This window comes from Scleropages formosus, chromosome 18 (genome assembly GCF_900964775.1).
Source record: "Scleropages formosus chromosome 18, fSclFor1.1, whole genome shotgun sequence".
Taxonomy (NCBI): Eukaryota; Metazoa; Chordata; class Actinopteri; order Osteoglossiformes; family Osteoglossidae; genus Scleropages; species Scleropages formosus.
The window spans coordinates 20,641,041-20,662,044 of record NC_041823.1 but is presented as its reverse complement, the minus strand read 5'-3'; the positions used below and the strand labels follow the sequence as shown (position 1 = coordinate 20,662,044).

The 21,004-nt window shown below is 44.2% G+C and overlaps 1 protein-coding gene across 1 annotated transcript; it reads left to right on the top strand.

The window, feature by feature from the left end:
• Nucleotides 1-2,196: 2,196 nt before the first annotated feature.
• trim35-28 (tripartite motif containing 35-28) lies at nt 2,197-11,864 on the top strand. The gene is made up of 6 exons (XM_018732255.2): nt 2,197-2,856; nt 3,585-3,680; nt 4,655-4,885; nt 5,237-5,259; nt 5,344-5,462; nt 10,466-11,864. The coding sequence occupies exons 1-6, from the start codon at nt 2,443-2,445 to the stop codon at nt 10,999-11,001; spliced, it is 1,419 nt and encodes a 472-aa protein (XP_018587771.1). The 5' UTR covers nt 2,197-2,442; the 3' UTR covers nt 11,002-11,864.
• The last annotated feature ends 9,140 nt before the right edge of the window (nt 11,865-21,004 follow it).

Here is a 21,004-nt window from a genome sequence, read left to right as displayed (position 1 = left end):
GGCAACTGCAAGATGATGACGTCACTACCCCCCCAGTGCTCAGCAATTAAGCGCTGTCATAACCATCACGAGCTGGAGCACAAAGCATGGAGAAAGTGGGGGACTCTGTCTGCCGTCATGGAAAGCGAGCCTTCTCACCGATTCGGGGTTGAAAATATCCCATTATTTTGTTTAAATTTTTCCCCATTTGTTTTGCATTGTATTTTAGTCACCATAACAAGTTGCTGCTTTAGACAAAGCTGGGCTGAATCATGTTCAGATCCCGGGACTGGGACTGCTGTTGGGTAAACATGCATGGCACATTTTTTATGGTAATTATTTTAAACAACCTGCGATTGACTGGCGTCTCCTCCAGAGGGCACCCTTCCCTGACTGGCACCCAGTGATCCGATAGGCTCCGGACCACCGTGCCCAGGACCAGGAAAAGGGTTAATGAAATGCAAATGAAGTAAATGTTTTATTGTCTTTAAGGATTATTTTAAATAATATGCAGCTGTGTTGATTCAAAGAGTTGCTGTGCTGTGCATACAGTATTTGCTAAAATGGGCCTCTCCAGGTGAATTCCTTGGTTTTTGGAAATGTGTCAGAGCTGAAAAATACTTTGTTTATATACCAGATGCTTTTCTCTTTCAATGAACTCTATGTAGCGTTACCAGCCAACACTCACCAAGGTGACTTACACTGCTGGATACACTACTTACACTGGGTCACTCATCCATACATTAGTGGAACGCTTTCTCTCTGCAACACTCACACACTATGGGGGAACCAGAACAGCATGCCTTGGGAGTGTGGGAGGAAACCAGAGCACCTGGAGGAAACCCACGCAAACACGGGAAGAACATACAAACTCCACACAGACTGAGTGGAGATCGAACCCACGTGCTCTCACACATTTACATTTATTCACTTAGCAGACACTTTTCTCCAAAGCAACTTCCAATGAACTCTATGTAGTGTTTTCAGCCCACACACCTTATTCTCCAAGGTGACTTACACTGCTAGATACACTACTTACACTGGGTCACTCATCCATACATCAGTGGAATGCTTTCTCTGTGTCATTCACACACTGTGGGGGGAACCCAAACACAGAAAGAGTGTGTTTCACACACACACACACACACACACACACACACACACACACACACACACACACACACACACACACACACACACTCTTTCTGAACCGGTTGTCCCATACGGGGTCACGGGGAACCGGAGCCTAACCCGGTAACACAGGGCATAAGGCTGGAGGGGGAGGGGACACACCCAGGACAGGACACCAGTCCGTCACAAGGCACCCCAAGCAGGACTTGAACCCCAGACCCACTGGAGAGCAGGACTGTGGTTCAACCCACTGCACCACCGCACCACCACACCCACCCCCCCCAAGCAGGTGTTACACTCAGTGTAAGTCACCTTGGTGAAGAAGGTGTGTGGGGCTGATAACACTGATAACACTACACAGAGTTCATAGTGTTCACTAGATAGAGTTCATTGTAAGTCGCTTTGGAGAAAAGTGACTGCTAAATAAATATAAATAATAAATGTAAATGAATAAGGTGGTGCAGCGGGTTTGGCCTGTGCCTGCTCTCTGGTGGGTCTGGGGTTCGAGTCCCGGTTGGGGTGCCCTGCGATTGACTGGCGTCCCGTCTTGGGTGTGTCCCCTCCAGCCTTACGCCTTGTGTTGCTGGGCTAGACTCCGGCTTGTCGTGACCCTGCTTGGGACAAGCGGTTTCAGTGTGTGTGTGTGAATAAATAACAGAACAATATAACACACGTGTTGTCGGCAATTTAGAGTCACCAGCATACCTGAAATACATGTCTTTTGTATTGTAGGAGGAAATCCATGTACCCCAGCAAACACAGGGATACTGTGCAAACTCCACACTCACTGAGCCAGATTTGAACCCATGATCAAATGCACAGCTTCTGCGCTATGGGGGGGCGGGGGGCACTAGTGCTACCCACTGAGCCACCGTGTCACTGGTTGTAACTATTTCACTGAAGTCCTGGCTAATCCTTGCCACGATTATAATTGAAAATTGTTTTCTCAGCTTGTGAAGGACACCCGAACGCTGCTGAGGTACCGTATTACAGTACTGTGCTGTGATATACTCTAGTGTTACACTGTTGTTGTACGTTGTGCCCTCTACAGGCAGCCATGCATCACTGCACCTCTGCGGGAACAGGAAGAAGGAAGTAGGAGGAGCCGCAGGGGTACGGCTAGATCTGGTCTGCGACGGCACTGCTCCTCGCGTGGTCTCTGGAGCGAACGCGGGCTTCTGGCTCCTGAAGCCTACGAAGCGAGTGCGGAATGTTCCGGTGATCTGCTGAGGCCGCTGAAGACTCGCGCTCGACGTGAGCGGGAAGGGGGCGGCTTGCGAGCTGCCGCGTGAGCTAATGAAAGTGAAAGTGGAAAGCTGAGGCCGAGGAGTCATGGCTGACTACGAAATGGCGGAGAGGCCTTCTCTCCTGGAGGAGGACCTCTCGTGCCCCGTGTGCAGGGATATTTATAAGGAGCCCGTGCTGCTGTCCTGTACGCACAGCTTCTGCCAGGCCTGCCTGGAGCGCAGCTGGGAGCAGAAGGGGGTTCGAGAGTGCCCTGTGTGCCGAAAGCGCTGCGACGCCGAGCAGCCTATCCCCAACCGGGCTCTCAGGAACACCTGTGAGTCTTTCCAGAAGGAGAAGGGCAACTGGGCCCCGTCTGGGTTCGAGGTACTCTGCGGCCTGCACCGGCGGGAGCTGCAGCTCTATTGTATCAAGGACGAGGAGCCGGTGTGCATCGAGTGCGTGACCCTGCACTGCGGCCATGAGCTGAGTCCGCTGGACCGGGGGGTGCCGGGCTGCAAGGTGAGATCTGTGCAGGTGACACCCGTCACGCTGCCTGTGAGACCAGTCTGACGGGAACACAGGACTTCAGAGTTTTAGTTCCATCACCACCAGGAACCTTAGGAGTGTGTGCCGCACCAAGAGCAGTGTTCGATCGGAGGGCATGTAAACTCGCCGGTTTTCTCGTTTAATTTCTCTAAATGATGTCATCTATAGAAGGAGAGTTATATTTTATGTATATATTATATATATATTTACTTGATGCTTTACAGCCTTTATGTCTTTTTTTTTTAAAATGGAATGTTTTGAACATGGGGGACGCGGTGTCGCAGTGGGTTGGACCGGGTCCTGCTCTCTGGTAGGTCTGGGGTTCGAGTCCCACTTGGGGTGCCTTGCGACGGACTGGCGTCCCGTCCTGGGTGTGTCCCCTCCCCCTCCGGCCTGGCGCCCTGTGTTGCCGGGTTAGGCTCCGGTTCCCCGCGACCCCGTAGGGGATAAGCGGCTTAGAAAATGTGTGTGTGTGTGCATTTGAACATTTTTAAGGACTGTACTTTAATGTTAATGTCTTTCACTGGAGTTGAACTATTTTTAAATAAACCTTTATATACTTACTTGAACCTTCTTAATGTCTTGCGCATTTAAAGTTTTAAAATTTGGGTATTTGATCAAGAATGTGTGCATAGGTACTTTGTCCATGTGCTGACATTTGATACAGATATACAGTCTTGTTTTTTTTTTTTTTTTTCCAGGATGAACTGAACATTAAAATTAAGATTTTGGAAGATAAATTGGAATTGTATAAGAGAATCAAAAGAAAATATAATGACACATCAGAGCACATCAAGGTAATGTTGCTGTTCAAGTGGCTTTAGGCAAACAGGGCTGGTTTAAAGTTCACACTTGTTGCCTTATCATTTCACATTGAAATGACAGTGAAATCATCCCAAAATATATTAACTACATAGAAAAATTGAATACGGGCATCCTTCGATTTACAAAATTATTTCATTTCTAAAAATGGTGCAAATATCAAAATTATGGATACCGAAAGCCCGTAGTTTTAAATTTGAAGAAAAAATTGCGTTCTCAGCCCATCCAAAAACCCCAGACTCCAAGCAAGTTTTTCCAAATATCACTAGAGCTCTGTGAAACACCTGTATAACTATCAACCCTCGATTTCAACACAATATAAAACTCTTATATTTGTTTATTTAGCAGATGCTTCTCTCCAAAGCATCTTATACCTCAGAAAACAATGCAAAAGTACATGATACCTGTTACCTTTACTATTCTGCTTCCAGGCCATGCTCAGAAAACTCAGGTCACTTTTCTGTCTCCATTACCACACCGGGGTAATTCCCACTTTTATTTCTAATTGACCACTTTTCCACAAGATGAGCAATTAACCAACAGAGATCCACTGAGCGCATTATGTTTATTATGAACAACTTCCTAAAACTGCTCACTGTTGCTAAACTTCACATGCATACCCAAAAACCATCAGGAACTTATTCTTCCCACTTTGGGATGATGGGCTGCGGTTGTACCTGCAGAAAAGTTTCCTGCTTTTGCTCCGCTGTCTCCGCAATCGTTCAGTTAAATAACGCACCCGTTATGGCCGACAAACACTCGAAAACCGTTTTGCTGAAATTTTGCATAAAGAGAGTTTGTAAATTGAGGAATGCCTGCATACTGGATTATGCAAGATACTCAAATATATAGTAAAGATTTTGTCAAGATATAAGAAATATTTGTATAACCCAGTCTTTCCATATATACCAGGTACAAAATGTCATGTTCTGCATTCATTTGATTGTAGGTCCAAGCCCAGCAAACAGAGGCACAAATAAAAGAGGAGTTTGCGAAGCTTCATCAGTTTCTGGATGAGGAACAGGAAGGCAGAATTGCTGATCTGAAGTCGGAGGAGGAGAAAAAAAAGCAGATAATGAAGGATAGAATTGCAAATGTGACTAGAGATATTGCCACACTATCAGAGCTCATCCAGTCAGTGAAGAGGGAGATGGGAGCTGATGACTTGACGTTCCTGCAAGTAGGCCACCTTTATCTCCCACTGTTTGGTAACTGCTAACTAAATCAATTTAAGACATGAGATGGAAGCTGAAAAATACAAATAATTTCTGGCGGGCAACCTTGTGTAATATGGATCAACTTTGAAAATACTGGTCCTTCCTGTTTTTGTTTCGCAAGTCATCGTAAGATATTTTTGCCGCTGGTGCGGTAAACACATTTGCTATATTTTTGATTACTTTGAATATAAATGATTTCACTTCAAACAGCCCACAACCCATTATTGCTGTTATTTATTGTATTTGTCACGATGTGGCTCGACAGTATTTGTGCATTCACAAGCATTATTCATTAATTTGTGTTATTTTTCCAGAAATTCCAAAGCTTAAAAAGAAGGTATGTACTGGCATTTCTTACTCATTCCTTGGTTGTGCTGCTCAATACGCTTGTATCTCAACCGACTACTGTATTGTGCTGCAGAGCCCAGTGGTTGGCTGATGACCCCCAGAATGTTCCAGGAATGCTCATCAATGTGGCTGGTCACTTGGGTTCCCTACGCTATAAGATCTGGGAGAAGATGGAGTCCTGTGTCTCCTACTGTGAGTATAAAGAAGATTGGGAACAGAAAGATGGATGTGCTCTCACTGGGAACCTTGAGCACTCACATACATTCATTTGCATTAATATCTTGTCCAAGTCAGGGTCACGGCAGTCCAGAGCCCATCCTAGAAGCATAGGGTGACAAAGGACAAACGGGTAACACCTCAGATGGACATCAGTCCATTGCAGGGTAGCACCCCCTACACACACATACACAGAGTACATATACAGATAATTTAATTTCACCAGTTAACCTGAATGGTATTTCTTTGCATTGTAGGAAGAAATGCAGACACAAGGGGAACATGCAAACTCGATGCAGACTGATCCGTATTCAGACGTGGGTGGCGCAGCGAGTAGTGCTGCTGTCTGACAGTATCTGGGGGGGTGCAAGAGGATGTGGGTTCAATCCCCGCTCAGTCTGTGTGGAGTTTGCATGTTCTTCCTGTGGTTTTTCTCTGGGTGCTCTGGTTTCCTCCCACAGTCCAAAGACATGCTGTTCAGGTTCACCCGTTTTTTCAAAAACAACGAACAAGCTCGGGATGTGCAGATCCCGTTGGGAGAATTTCACGTTTCGTGTTTTGAGTATTTGAAAAAGAATATGTTGTGTCACTGGTAGCATATTGCAAAATCAGTGTTAAGTCAACAGTGGAAGAGTTTGTAAGGTTCCTCCCGATTCCATTCACAGGAGATTAAATCCCTCAGAGGTAATGAGTCATTTTTACTGTGTTTCTGTACCGTCCAGTGATCCGCTGAAGCGGAATATCAAGTGTTGTATAATGGAAAGCACACCGTTTTTCAGTTTTGAAGTTTTACAAATGACGACACAATTTACCATCCTCTAGTCTTTGCTAAGTGACCTTGTCACATAATACTTTGCACATTTATTCAGCCAAAAATGTCAACCTGTGGGAGATGTGTGAAGAGTGCAGCCCATGATTTGGTAGCTTGTAGAAGCCCCTTTAGCGGCAACAGTTTGAAGTGAACCTCTTCTTTATGACCTTAATAGCCTATTATATTGTGTTGAATATTGAATTTCAGACCTACTCCTGCTTACAAAACTGCTTCAGCTCATTGAAAATTGAGGGTATTTGCAGTGTTGAGGTCTGGACTTTGACCTGGCCATCCCAAAACTTGCTCAGCAATCCTTTTTTGGCAAAGTTTTACTTGTCAGTCAAATGGTCACCCATTTGCCTCTACAGTATAATGATATAGAGAAGAAATCATAGTGGACTCTTCATGAGCTATTGTGGAAGGATAGGATTTTCTTCTGGCTACCTTTTCATGGAGCCCATACATGTTCCACACACACACCATCTGAAACCGCTAGTCCCATATGGGTTTGCGGGGAGTCGGAGCCTAACCCAGCAATACAGGGCGAAGGGCTGGAGGTGGAGGGGACACACCCAGGACGAGGCACCAGTCCGTCGCAAAGCACCCCAAGCGGGACTCGAACCCCAGACCTACCAGAGAGCAGGATCCAGTCCAACCCACTGCACCACTGCGCCACCACGCCCCCCTCCATGCATGTTCCATACACTCTTTTTGTAATGTTGGAGTTAAGAACATCTGACCATGTTGACGGAGTCAGATTTTGGGTTCTTTGGAATTTCTCTAAAGATCAAATGGTCTGATCCCATGAAGTTGCTGGGACACAAACTCTTTGGTACACTGACAATTGTCTCACTTGTCATCCATGTATAAATTATCTTGTTCAATATGGGATGATGGGCCACGCATTGCTTAGGATTTGCTTCTTTAGAACCCTTCTAAGTAATGAGCAGCAGGAAATGTTTCTTTTGTCCTTAGCATGCTGTGTTACAAACATGAATGGCCCAAACATTGTCTGCTTTGATGAACAGGTAGTGTCATTTCCTGATGATCCACCAGTTGCATTTCTAATTACATATATTCATTTAGCTGACACTTTTCTCTGAAGCAACTTACAATGTTAAGGTTACAAATATTTACCCATTCATACAGCAGGGTAATTTTTTACTGGAGAATTTAGGGTAAGTAGCTTGCTCAAAGGTACTACAGCCAGAGGTGGGGATCGACCGTGCGATCATTGGATCCAGAGGCAGTAGTTATAACCAGTATGCTACCAGCTGTCCTGGTACAGTAGATCCACTTACCTTCTTATTTGATATGGAAGCAGTAAGGGCGCACCTTTTCACACATGGGCTGTACATACTCTCTTATTTTTTCTGTTCCCAAAGTAAAAAATAAAATCTGTTATTCATCATTTGAATTTAGATGTATTTGCTGTAAAGACTTGGTGAGGACTAGATTAAGGTTAGTTGTGTCCTAAGTAAAAAGAAGTTCCTTGTTCACATCTCTATGTGGCCCCTTCCCAGTTGGGAAGAAGACTTCTGATGTGCGAATGTTAGTGGAGCTCTGCCTGCTGGGTATTCCCTGCATGGATGACTGACGTGAGCATACCACCTAAAATGCATACAGGATCCTTGCTCCAACACTGCAGGCTTACAAGAATAATCCCAGAATTTGTCTGTCATAGTTATATCATGTTTAAATGTGTCAGTCTATAAACTCAACGGGGGCATGGTGGTGCAGCGGGTTTGGCCTGTGCCTGCTCTCTGGTGGGTCGGGGGTTCGAGTCCTGCTTGGGGTGCCTTGTGGCAGACTGGCATCCCATCCTGGGTGTTTCCCCTCCACCCTTGCACCCTGTGTTGCCAGGTTAGGCTCTGGTTCACCGCACCTGGGACAAGTGGTTTCAGTCAGTGTGTGTCTGTAAACTCCCCAGTAAAAAAGGCCAAATGTAGGTGCTAACCACTGTACTTGCAGGTGGTAAGGCACATTTTTGCTACCACCCACTTCAGCGTATTAATACAGTGATACGTTGTTTAAACGGAACCAGTAAAACAGCTTAAGTTGTCCCAAGCAGGGTCGTGGCAAACCGGAGCCTAACCCGGCAACGCAGGGGACGCACCCAGGATCGGACGCCAGTCTGCCACGAGGCACCCCAAGCGGCACTTGAACCCGAGACCCACCACAGAGCAGGACCCAACCAAGCCCGCTGCACCACCGCCCCACTGCGCTCCCCTACCAGCTTCTCACCAAGCTCATATTTCCAATAAATTTCATGGAAATTTAAGACTAGGGCGTAGGCCACGCGTAACATATTTCACTTTTTGTCCTACATGACAGCAGATGGTTGCATGTGCTTTCCTGCTTGACTATTGTGTCATGAGAACAGGCCTGTACAAATATAAGCAATGAGCAGCAGGTAGTGTGATGGTTCTAGCTGCTGCCTTTGGACTTTAAGGACCTAGATTCCATTTTTGCCTGGAGCTGCAGTACCCTTAAGCACGATAGCTGCTCCAGAAATGTGCCAGTAAAAATTACCCAGCTGTATAAACAGGTAAATCGGTGTCACTACTCTTTGGAGAAAAGCATCAGATAAATGAATAAATGAAAGCAAAGTCACGGGTCGTTTTGGTAGAACCAAGTTACGATTAGACATTTGGACTTTTTTCGGCTCGTCCGCCGTGCAATAACAACCTGCGAAGAAGGGCCTAAATTAGTTGCTGGGGTGCAGTATTTGAGCCACAAGTGTGCCTAGAGTAGGGGGGATGTGGTGGCACAGTGGTTTTGGCCTCTGCCTGCTCTCTGGTGGGGTTTGGGTTCAAGTCCCGCTTGGGGTGCCCTGTGGCGGACTGGTGTCCTCTCCAGGGTGTGCCCCCCTGGGCCTTGCACCCTCTGGCTTGCCGCAACCTCTCTTGGGACAAGCGGTTGTAGGCATTTCATTTAGTAGATGCTTTTCTCCAAAGTGACGTACTTCTCATGAAAAATACAATGTGTACATTACATTAGCAGAAAGAGAGCCTTAGATGCAGATGCGTCATTCTTAAGTCCAGTTAGTTACTTTCCACTATATGAACCAATGTACATCACATGAGCAGCTGCATAAAAGTTTATCCAGATATTCACAATTCCTCATCACATTCCTAATAATTTTTTTTTAAAACATTTACATAACATTACACAACTAGCTGCATGAAGGTTTATCCGTTGTTCAGCAGTTATGATTTCAAAGTTATAGAGCATGAACATTTACACGTTACATGAACTTAAGAGACCATGGGTGAAGTGAGTCTGGAAGAGATGAGTTTTAAAACCATTTTTAAATGTGGACAGAGATTCAGCAGTTCTGAGTGACAGGGGGAGGTCGTTCCACCACAACGGAGTCAGAACCGAGAACTTTTGCTCTTTTGCTTTTAGACCTTTCGTGCGTGGGACCACCGAGCGGGCAGATTTGGAAGAGCGTAGCAGTCTGGTTGGGGTGTAGCAGATGGTCAGGTCTTGTAGATATTTGGGAGCAGTTCTATTGATGCATTTGCCGGCCATAACTAGTGTTGAATTTGAACCGGGCCGCTATAGGAAACCAATGCAGAGAGACGAGGAGGGGAGATACACGGGAACGCTTCGACAAGTCAAACACAACTCGTGCAGCAGCATTCTGTATCAGCTGCAGAGATTTGATGGCAGTAGCAGGAAAGGCCAGACAGGAGAGAGTTGCAATAGTCTAGACGGGATGTCACTATGGTCTAGACAAGTAGTTGCAGAGAGTGTGTTGTTAGATTGGGGCGGATCCTGTGGATGTTATGCCGGATGTATCTGCGAGTCCGAGTTGCGGCTTCGATGTGCATGTATTTATAAATGTATTGATGATGATGATGATGGCGGAAATAATTAATACACAACATTTTATACAAAAAACTCATACAGCTGCATGTAGTTTATGCCTCTGGTTACTTTAAGTAGGGTAAATCATGTTAATCACCTCGCTCAGGGATACAAAAGCAGGATTCCTTCTTAGACACCTTGTCAATCTATAGGTTTTACCTGTAAATACACTCTTGCTGATCCTTCATAAATGCTCATGATTTACATCAACTGGAGTAAATGGATACATGAAGGAAATCCTCACGTTAATCAGGCAATCAGTGGATTGTGCCATCACTTCATTTCTTGTTCTCAGTCCCGGTGATCATGGATCCCAACACGGCCTCCCCCTGGGTCTCGCTGTCTCCCGACCTAAACAGCGTGAAGGACAACGGCGGGAGGCAATCTCTGCCAGACAACATCGAGCGCTTCGACCCCTGCGTGTTCGTGTTGGGCTCCCAGGGCTTCACGACAGGTCGTGTCCGGTGGGACGTTTATGTGGGCGACAACCCCAAGTGGATTCTGGGAGTATGCAAGGAGTCGATAGTGCGCAAGCGGCGCTTCACAGTGACCACCACGGCCGGGGTGTGGACCATCGGCTTGAGCAAGGGCATCTATAGCGCGCTCAGCACCCCGCGAACACCGCTCACTTTGCAGAAGAAGCCAGAGAAGATCCGGGTCAAGCTCAACATGGACAAAGGCGAAGTGTCCTTCTTTGACTCCAGCGATGGTAGCCACATCTGCACCTTCACAGAGAAGTTCTCGGAGAGGGTGTTCCCGCTGTTTGGACCTGGCCTGCACAGCACCCCCATGTCTATCGACCCAGCTAAAGTCATCATCAGAGCCGTGTGAGTGAGTGCACTTCAGAGTCTGCGCCACTGCTTTACTTCTCCAGTGGTGATGGGGAAAAAAGGGAGCATGGTTTGTGGGGTGTGGGTCTCTGCTGGACCGTGAATCCTCCGGTACAGGGATAGGGTTTTACTCAGAAGCTTATGTGTTTCTGGAGATATTTAATCCTCAACATAGGATGTGGCCAATGCTGTTTCTACAGATATTCACATGCCTGATTTATAGATTCAATTTATTCTGAGAAGTGAAGGTCTCACAAGAAATTCACTGAGATACTTTATAAGCACAGTTCACGATGGGGGGGGGGGGGGGACTTTTGATTTTAGTAGCAACCTGTGTGACCGTAAGGGGGAGTACCATATCTATTTTCTCCGCAACCTTGGTGTAATGCAGCGCTAAATTTCCTGCATTGTTATGATCGAAGTGTATAATCTCGCTCCAGTGCTGTGCTTTGATAGAGCTGATTTTTCACAATTAAAATTGTCATTGAACGTACAAGAATCGTGTTGTGATTGATTAGGCGAGTTCATCCGGATGGCTCCTCCTGTGGACAGACAAGGAGGCTACGGGACAATAAAGGCAGTCGGCTAACAACGTGTGTATGAAATGTATTTCACCGTTTTAGAAATTTAGCCCTCTCTAAGAACCTTGCAATAACTATGTAAAAAATATAGTTATGGCATCTTTTGTATTTCCCTTGGAATTGTGTCTCAAACTTTTCATTGATTAATATGTAAAGCAAAATTGCAAATCAGATACTTATTTATGCATTTAATTTAAAACACTGATTTCTCACGCGAAGAGTTCTGCATTGTTAAAATGATGTATGTGGAGTGTTTACAAGTCATAGTTCTTCAGTTACATAACAGCACTAATAAAACAACTTGTATTTTTGTATTGTACTCAAAATGTGAACATTATTCTTCCGTACTGCTTTCTTGTCTGCGTTACTATGTGTCTGTTTGATCCGTATTTATGGAAAGATTACGCTAACATTTGTACGTGGGTGCTTAAAAACCTGGAACATTTTAAAAGGTAGCACATTACCCTAAGAAAAAAGCAGAAACTTAATTTAAGCAGAAAGCTCTTAAGCTGTTCCAATACATTAAGTTACAGTAACACCACAGCGCTTTGGAGTTGAGGGGCTGTAGGCAGTTTGTCCTCTAATAATATAGTTTTTTTCACTTCCTATATTCCACATGTATCACTTCGTGGCAAAGCTTGAGGCGTCACAGGTGAACAGAAAAGTATTTCTTTTTAAAATATTTCAATAATCTATACTGAATGTTTTTTTTTTTTTTTCTTTTTTCTTCATGTACAGATTAAACCAGTTCGGTCTTCGTCATAAGACTCAAACAAAAATGCGGTGGCGGCCGGACTGGACTTTTGATTCAGATTTCGTGTGCAACTTTTTCGGCGTTCTCTTTCTACTTTCAGGTTTAATCACATGTCCAGTGTTGACTTCTTCTTTAGGGTAAAATAGCAACAGTGGAAGAAACTCGCAGAAACACGAAAAACCATATTTCCTGACTGAGACCCTGTAATAATTTCATCCCTTGACCTGTATGTTCTTAATGGCCTTTATTTTATGATAGCACTTTATTCCAGCTTGGTTACCAAGGAAACAATGCCAAGCTGGTTAGGTTGGCAGTTACTGTAATAGCTGTACGTGATGTGTTACCGTACATTTAGTTATGGCTGTTACGTTTTTATGTTGTTTCAGTCACCGTATATAATGTTTTGGGGAACTGTCAGTGACCTTATTTCGATTTATGTCGATACGGCTTTTCGACAGCGTCGCGCATATGATAAAACAGCTGAAATAATGGAAATATGAAAAAAAAAACATGCTGCACTTAGCTCACATGCCACCGTTATGAAAATTGAATTGAGATTTAAAGTTTTGAGTAGTCAGTTTCGTTTTCACCATTACGCCTATATTTCCACTTTTAAAGGTCACTCACTCCTCATTCGTTTTCTCTTAAAAAAAAAAAAAAGAAAAAAAAAGTTAAATTTGGCAAGACATATGTCTGCCTGTAACGTCTAAAATGAAATCCATCGGATGTTTTGGACATAACTCGGTCATGATTCGTTATTCTAGTCATGCTACTTTTCAAGACACATTTGGAGTTAAAATATTTCCGCATGAACCAGAAGGCCTTCGATGGCCCTCGGCTATGCCCCAACAATAGGTTAACGTGTTGCATGCGAAAACTGCTGCTGCAAGCTGCACAATTTTTAGCGTGAAGAGCAGGAAACCACAGAGGTGCACCAAGCAAGAGGAAAGCACTGCAGACCTGTCCCTAAACTGATGCCATTGAGCCCTTCGTGTCAGCCTGATTCGCCGGAAAATTCGTTTTCGTGCAGAGCTCGTAGCATTCGTGCGCTCGGAGGTCAATTAAAATATCGTTATAAATGTTTTCCGGTGCATTAGAAAACAATGCTGAAAAATAACACTTTGCACCCCAGTTGCCTTTTTAAGGATTTTTTTTCCACCCCCCTAATACTTTGCTCCAAAGCCAGGTACAATGTTAAGCTACTTATAATTTTTTTTACCTCTTTATACAGTGGGGTAATTTTTTACCAGGGTATTTTTGTGTTAGTAATTTACTCAATGGTGCTACAGCTAGAAGGGGGATTCGAATGTGCAACTTTTTGGTCCAAAGGCAGCAGCTCTTACCGCTATGCTACCAGCTACCCAAGACACTCCCTACCCCCAATTCAAGTAACTAAAAAGGTGTCAGTGGTTATTTAGTGGTTACAGAATTTAGTTGAAGCAGGTTTCTGTGTCGAATTGCTGGAATGTCCTCGCTTTTGTAGGTGTAACAAGAGGGGTACGAACACGTCCCCGCAGCATTTGTGGATTATTCCACAAGCTTTGCTAGTATTTCTGGTCCCTCATAAGACCTAGAAAGCTGGTACTCACTGCCTGCGTTTTTTTTTTTTTTTTTTTTTTTCTCGGGCAACGTACATAATCAAGTTGGAAGGGTGAAATTATGAACCTGCCAGATTCGAACAAATCCACTATACAAGTAAAAAAAAAAAAAAAAGAATTCTTTTCACAGGATCGAACAACTAATGCAAAACCGAACTGATGATGCTGTAATTATTGCTGTAAAACGTCACTGTGTCAGTGTGTCAGACCAGATATGCGGCAACTTATCTCTTTATCTGTGAGATAGAGAGTTCCAGACAGGATGTGGCTTTTCTCTTCCCTCCTGTTCACAATGAATATATTTTATGGCTTCAGCCAATACTGTCTACATTACATTTACATGTATTCATTTGGCAGATTCTTTTGTCCAAAGCGACGTAAATCTCAGCAAAAATACAACGTGTGCATTACGTTAAGAGAAAGAAACACAGCTGCAGACATGTGACTCAACTAAATCTAGTTTGTTACCTACCACTTGGTGCCCTGAGGTTCATCGTTCAAGTAGGCGCATAAAACACAGGACAGACAAATCCTGACACCCTCCTGCCATTTTTTTTATTTATAATATTAAGAAACACAAGCAAGCGAATACAATGCTGGAGTAGTGGCCGATTAAAGGCTTTATCTGGTGATGCTCATGAAGTACGGTGCATGAACGTTTACACCGTACATGAGCTGGAGAGATCTTGGGCGAAATGGATCCGGAAAAGGTGAGTTTTCAGACCCTTCTTGAATGTAGACAGAGTTTCAGCAGTTTTGAGTGAGAGGGGAAGGTCGTTCCACCACAACGGACCCAGAACCGAGAACCTCTGTGCTTTACTTTTCGTATCTATTCTGAGGAGTATCCATTTGTCCTATTGAAAAAGTTCCGAATCACCTGTGAGTGAATCATTTAAATCAGCTATTTGCAATAAGTCAGTCAATTAAATCTGTTAATGAAATTAATTCTATTTTCATTTTAAGATATTGTATATTTTTCTATTCAAAGTACTGTTCCTATGACTATGGTAACAAAACCCGAATGGTAATGAAATAATTATTAATATCAGATCCTCGGCTGATAAAAACAAGCTCTCTGAGCCATATCTCTAAATCTCGACTTTTTGAAGTTTCGCTTCCTTTATTTGGTGGAAGTGAATGTGCAAATATTTGACATGTTCAATATATTGTACCTTAAGTATTTATAGACAAAGCAGGTGGCCCAAAGAGTTTTGAAAGAGAAGCCCCCCAAAAAAAACTCATGGGTGTATAAAGATTTAAAAATACTTCCAAAGGCAATGCTCAAGGTAGGGGGTTTTATCAAGTCTCGTCACTGAAGAGGCCTTTCAAACTGAAATTCATTGTAATTTGTCGTAGCGTATATACCTTCTCTGAAGATCAGGCGTGAACGGTTTTGTTAACAACAGGTTGCCCACCTCTGCTGCTGCAGAGCAAATAAGGCAGCCATAACACCACTGTAAATAAAGATAGCGAGCTGGAAATATTTAATCAATATTTAATATTTAAGGTCTCAGTCGCTGCAAAAGACACCTCGTGTTTCTGGATTAGTCACTCAGCTTTTGGGATAAATCAGTTTCGGCGTTTTTTTTTTTTTCGGGCAACGTCCTTCTGATATCTGTGACAAAAGAAGAGAGCACGGAAGCAAAACGGTTGTTGTAAGTGCTGGCACATGCCATATCAACTTCTCCTTTATAAGATTCAGAAACTGAAAAAAAGCTGCTTTCAGGCGGTGTATCTCAGATATATTTTTTATTCATGTTGCTTAGCAGACGCTATGATCAAAAGTATACTTTGCAGAGATTTTTTTCTCCCTAATACACTAGTTTATCCATTCATTTCTGATGGTAAGCCAAGCAATTCATGTAAAACCCTTTGTAGGAGAGCCTGTAGGGTAGCGGTTAGAACAACTGCCTTTGGGCCCAAAGGTTGTAGGTTTGAGCCTCACATCTGGCTGTAGTAGCCTTGAGCAAGGTACTTACTCTCAATTGTGCCCTTTAAAATTTAAAAAAAAAAAAAAAAAACCCTGCTGTATAAATGGGTAAGTAATTGGAACCTTAACACTATAAGTTGCTTTGGAGAAAAGCATCAGCTAAATAAATGTGAATGCTGGAGGTTATAATAAAAAGAGCTCTTCTGGGTACTGGCCCAAGAGCTTTTAATAACCAACAGCCTTAATTAACCACCATGATGTCAGATGAATATAAGCGCTCTTGTTTTGCCATCACTCCGTTTCCAATTTTCTCGATGTTCTGCAACCTCAGACCCATGGGCACAATCTGGAGTAAGGGGAAAAGGCTAGTGCAGACAGTGTGAGCATGACATTCAACGCAGCACACTTTAAAAACCCTGCATTAGATGCCTAGTAGACCGCAGGTCTTTCTCTGCCAAGGTGTGAAATAAACACGGCATAGGCTACAGAGCTGAGGCAAGAACAAAAGAACATCGGGGCAGGTTTCAAATTTTTGAGAGGTGTTAGATAAACATCTAGGTTGGAGGTTAGATCACATCCGGAGGTGAGGAGAGAAAGGCAAGTTAAAAAAACTTTATGTAATAATGAGATGGTTAAATGATCAAATTTACTGGTGGATCTTTAAGATGGGGTGTTAGATGAAGGAACTGAGAAGAATTCCTAACAGAGTCTGGGACAGACGGCTTGAATCCCCAGCTCTCCGGGGGCCCCTTTTTCATTATTCCTTCACCGACCTCCCATTTGATAGAGTTTGTGACTGGGAGGTTGAGCTGGTGAAATGTGAGTGGCACAAACATGCAGGACACGTTCGGTAGCTGAAGATCTGTCTTCCGTTCACGCGTGCGGCGCATCACTGTGAAGAGGGAAGGAGTGCTCTCTTCTCGTGTTTGGGTCGTCTTGTGCTTGGTGCAGGGCGTCAAGACTTCAGGGTCTGAGGTTTGCGTTTTCTCACGTTGTTGGGTCCGGCGTCCGCCTGGAACTCCCGAGTCGGTCTCCTCTAGACGGGATAAAATAGAACCCATTATTAGCGAGGAAGAGGGGGGTGTGGTGGCACGGTGGTGCGGTGGGTTGGACCGGGTCTTGGGGTTCGAGTCCTGCTGGGGGTGCCTTGCGGTGGGCTGGTGTCATGCCCTGCCCTGCCCTGCCCTGGGTGTGTCCCCTACAGCCTTATGCCCTGAGTTGCCGGGTTAGGCTCGTATGGGACGAGCAGTTCAGAAAGTGGGTGTGTGTATTAGCCATGGGTGGGGTAAAATCACTCCTCCTCTCTCCCTCAGCCTGGGCATGCCACAATGTGAAAGATCCCTTTTCCTGAAACCATGGTAAAGGTTACTCTGCAATGCTGCAATCCACTTTTACATTACACATGCGCTTCTCTCAGCGTTGACAATATGTTAAACACAATTCCACACACACACACACACATTCCATTGCATGGAAATGAATTTCCTTCGAATTTCCATAGCCGCGGTGTCCGTTAACACAAAAACAGGCGAAGGTATGACGAGCGTCGTGTGTCAGCCCTCCCACACCACTTTTCCTGCTTCTCATTTGCAAGAAGGAGACTCAGCGACCTTTGCAAGGGAATAGGGGTGATTTCTTATAAGAGCAGATCAAACCTGAAACCTAGAGGAAACTTTAGCTGAATGAGTGCACATTCATTTCATCATTATAAAGCACTGAAAATGGTGTTATTTTCACTTTTGCTAAAAACAGGTGCTCAGAGTCTAATAGGGTGAGATTTTACTACACTTTATTGAACAAGTGTTTTGACTCTTGATTCTAACCACACATTTTGGTGTGTCTACCGTGTTCTATGCCTAAAGTTAGTCATAATAATTGTTGCCATTGACTTGTGATGTAAATGAGAAACCTCAATATAATTTGGCCCAGTGCGTCTTTGTTAGGGCGGCACAGTGGTGCAGCGAGCGGGTCTGCTGTCTCGCAATGCCTCGGTAGTCCGAGGGAACGTGGGTTTGATCTTTGCCCAGATTGCGTGCAGTTTACATGTTCACCCTGTGACTGTGTGGGTTTCCTCGCAGAGTCCAACGACATATAATTCAGATGATCTGGCATTTCTGAATTACAGTCAGTGTGTGAATGGGTAAATGACTGTGTGTGTGGTAACCCTGTGGTGGATTGGCATCCTGTCTAGGGTGTACCTCCCTCAGCCTTCAGCCCGGTGCTTCTGGGATAGGCTCGGGGCCACCACGACCCTGCTCGGGACAAGCAGTTATTGAAACCGGATGGATCTTTGCGTATTTTTCACTGCAACGGCAGTCCTCTCCACCTTCCATTTTTCTGTCTTGATCCTCGCGGATGTGCAATTCCAGGAAAAGCAGTCTCAGCATCTTAAAACAGGGCTAGCGCTAGGGGTTTTATCGTCACTAGGCAAGAATCTATCCCACAGCTCTTGGCTTCTGTCTCTAAATTAAAAAAGGTACACACAGATACACAGATGGACAGCATCTGACTAAAAATATATAGATATAAGCACATACGTTATGATGGAGAGAAAATAAAACTTGATTTTATTAAAATACAAGCTTCCTATAGGGGGGGTGTGGTGGCATGGCAGGTTGAGCCAGTGCCCATGGTATGGTGGGTCTGGTGTTCAAGTCCTGCTTGGGGTGCCTTGCAATGGACTGGCGTCCCGTCCGGGGTGTGTCCCCTCTCCCCCTCCAGCCGTGCGCTCTGCGTTGGCGGGTAGGCTCTGGCTCACCGTGACCGCACTCAGAACAAATGATTGTGAACAAGTTTCTAATACAGTTATTTATGTGCACATTATATATGCATAGAACACAAATTTTTATTTTAAGGACTGAAACAAACTGAACTCATCAGTATTGTAGCTTGTTAAGGAAACAAATAGATACGTAATATTTACTGCGTAGACCAACAGTTTGTTTAATAGAAAATGCGACCTACAGAGCTGCAACAATTTAATCGGAGGGGTGGGGGGGGCAATGCGTTGTACAATATTTACATAATTTATAAAGTGGGAGACAGTGCGATAGTGGTATGCGTGAGACACACCAGCGTCTCTGCCATGCAAAGTGTTTTGATCTCTGCAGACTTCTGCATCTTTCCATCCATGTCTTTGAAAAGACAGCTAGACTAATCACCTTAGATTTGTTCTAGAATATTCCTTTGTTTTTTTCTCGGGGGTGCAGTGGCGCAGTGGCGCAGTGGGTTGGACCAAGTCCTGCTCTCCAGTGGGCCTGGGGTTCGAGTCCTGCTTGGGGTGCCTTGCAGTGGACTGGCGTCCCGTCCTGGGTGTGTCCTCTCCCCCTCTGGCCTTACGCCCTGAGTTGCTGGGTTAGGCTCCGGTTCCCCGTGACCCCATATGGGACAAGCGGTTCAGAAAGTGTGTGTGTACATACGTACGTACTCCTTTTTTGTCAAGTAGCTGGTAGCAGCTAAAGCGAGCCCGATAAATCCGTCAATTAAGCAAGGCAGATACAAATTTTTGTGACTCTGAGCAAAAAATGCGTTAAACTTTTGACTTTTGCTGGCACACAGCTGCAGTGGTTTCACACCCTTTTACAGGTAGTTGAAGACCCCAACAGGAAGGGCAAACCCTCCCACTACACAGATGCGCAAAAACTCTCTACAAAAATTTCACATTGTACCTGCAAATATTAAGAGGACCTCATCATAGCCACCATACTGTTGAAAGAAAATGTTTTGAAAGTTTAATACTGGTGGCAGTTGCACTGCTGTAGCATCAATTAATATTTTGAAGTTATTAAAAATGTATAAAATAAGAACCATAATAACAAGAATCCTTTTAACATGAAAAAAATCTCCAGAAAATGTTGCTCTGCATAGTTGACAAGTATTTCTGACAGATTGTAACCACAATAAATTAATTTAATATAAAGGCCAAAGTCAGGAAATTGTGTCTTGGGGAATCTTGAGGAGTCCAAAGACATGCTGTTCAGGTGACTTCATGACTACGTTACTCATAGTGTGTGAGCGCTGCAGAGAGAGTGTGTTCCGCTAATGTATGGATGAGTGACACATTGTAAGTAGTGTATCTAGCAGTGTAAGTCTTTGGGTGCTCTGGTTTCCTCTCACACTCCAAAGGCATGCTGTTCTAGTTCCCCCATAGTGTGTGAGCGCTGCAGAGAGAGTGCGTTTCACTAATGTATGGATGAGTGACACATTGTAAGTAGTGTATCTAGCAGTGTAAGTCTTTGGGTGCTCTGGTTTCCTCCCACACTCCAGATACATGCTGTTCTAGTTCCCCTATAGTGTCTGAGTGCCAAAGAGAGAGTGTTCTACTGATGTATGAATGAGTGACCCATTGTAAGTAGCGTATCTAGCAGTGTAAGTCACCTTGGTGAATAAGGTGTGTGGGGTGATGACACCACATAGAGCTCGTTGGAAGTCGCTTTGGACAAAAACGACTGACAAATCAAATAACGTAAACGTAATCTCTACTGGGGAACTCAGTGTAGTTAATGTTTGCAGTTCATTGAGAATGGATTAACACCGATGATGTACAGGAGGAACAGGGTCAAACAGCCGTATCTTAGTGCAGAGGAGTAGACAGACTCACAGAAGTGGAGGGGGATGGGGGCTCAGTTACTATAAAAGTGGGACTTTCTGAAGCTGGAGGAAACCAGCACTGCGACTTACTGAAAGTCACACCTCCTCCCCCAAAACTATACACCTGCCCCGAAGTGCGAGTTGAAATTAGTTGCTCTAATTGCCCCTGAAAGCCATTTCTGCATATGCGTCGGGCTGTAGTCAAATCTCAAAGCGTGCAGGGTGCTTTTCGCTTCATTCTTTCCCCACCTGCTTTGACTTTGTCCTACAAATAAATTGCTGAATTGTATCATAGACTTTATCAGAAGTCACTGCTCATGAGTGCATTTTTTTTTTTTAATTACCATAACCCTCTGCTTAGCTGATGTCATTATTTACACTGGAGTAAAAAAAAACATTGTAATGTTAATTTAGCTGTACATACAGTAGGGTGTACTGTACCAGATTTTTTGGTTTCATCAAAGGCAATTTTTTTCTAACACATCAGCGCTCTTCATTTGGTGTATATTTTCAGGGTAAATGAATCTGCAAATTCCCAAAATAGAAATATA

Coding starts and splice junctions, on each gene's coding strand:
- trim35-28 (XM_018732255.2), top strand. CDS start 2,443: ATGGCTGACTACGAAATGGCGGAGAGGCCTTCTCTCCTGGAGGAGGAC. Junction 3,681..4,654: donor ACACATCAGAGCACATCAAG/GTAATGTTGCTG, acceptor ATTTGATTGTAG/GTCCAAGCCCAGCAAACAGA. Junction 5,463..10,465: donor GGAGTCCTGTGTCTCCTACT/GTGAGTATAAAG, acceptor TCTTGTTCTCAG/TCCCGGTGATCATGGATCCC.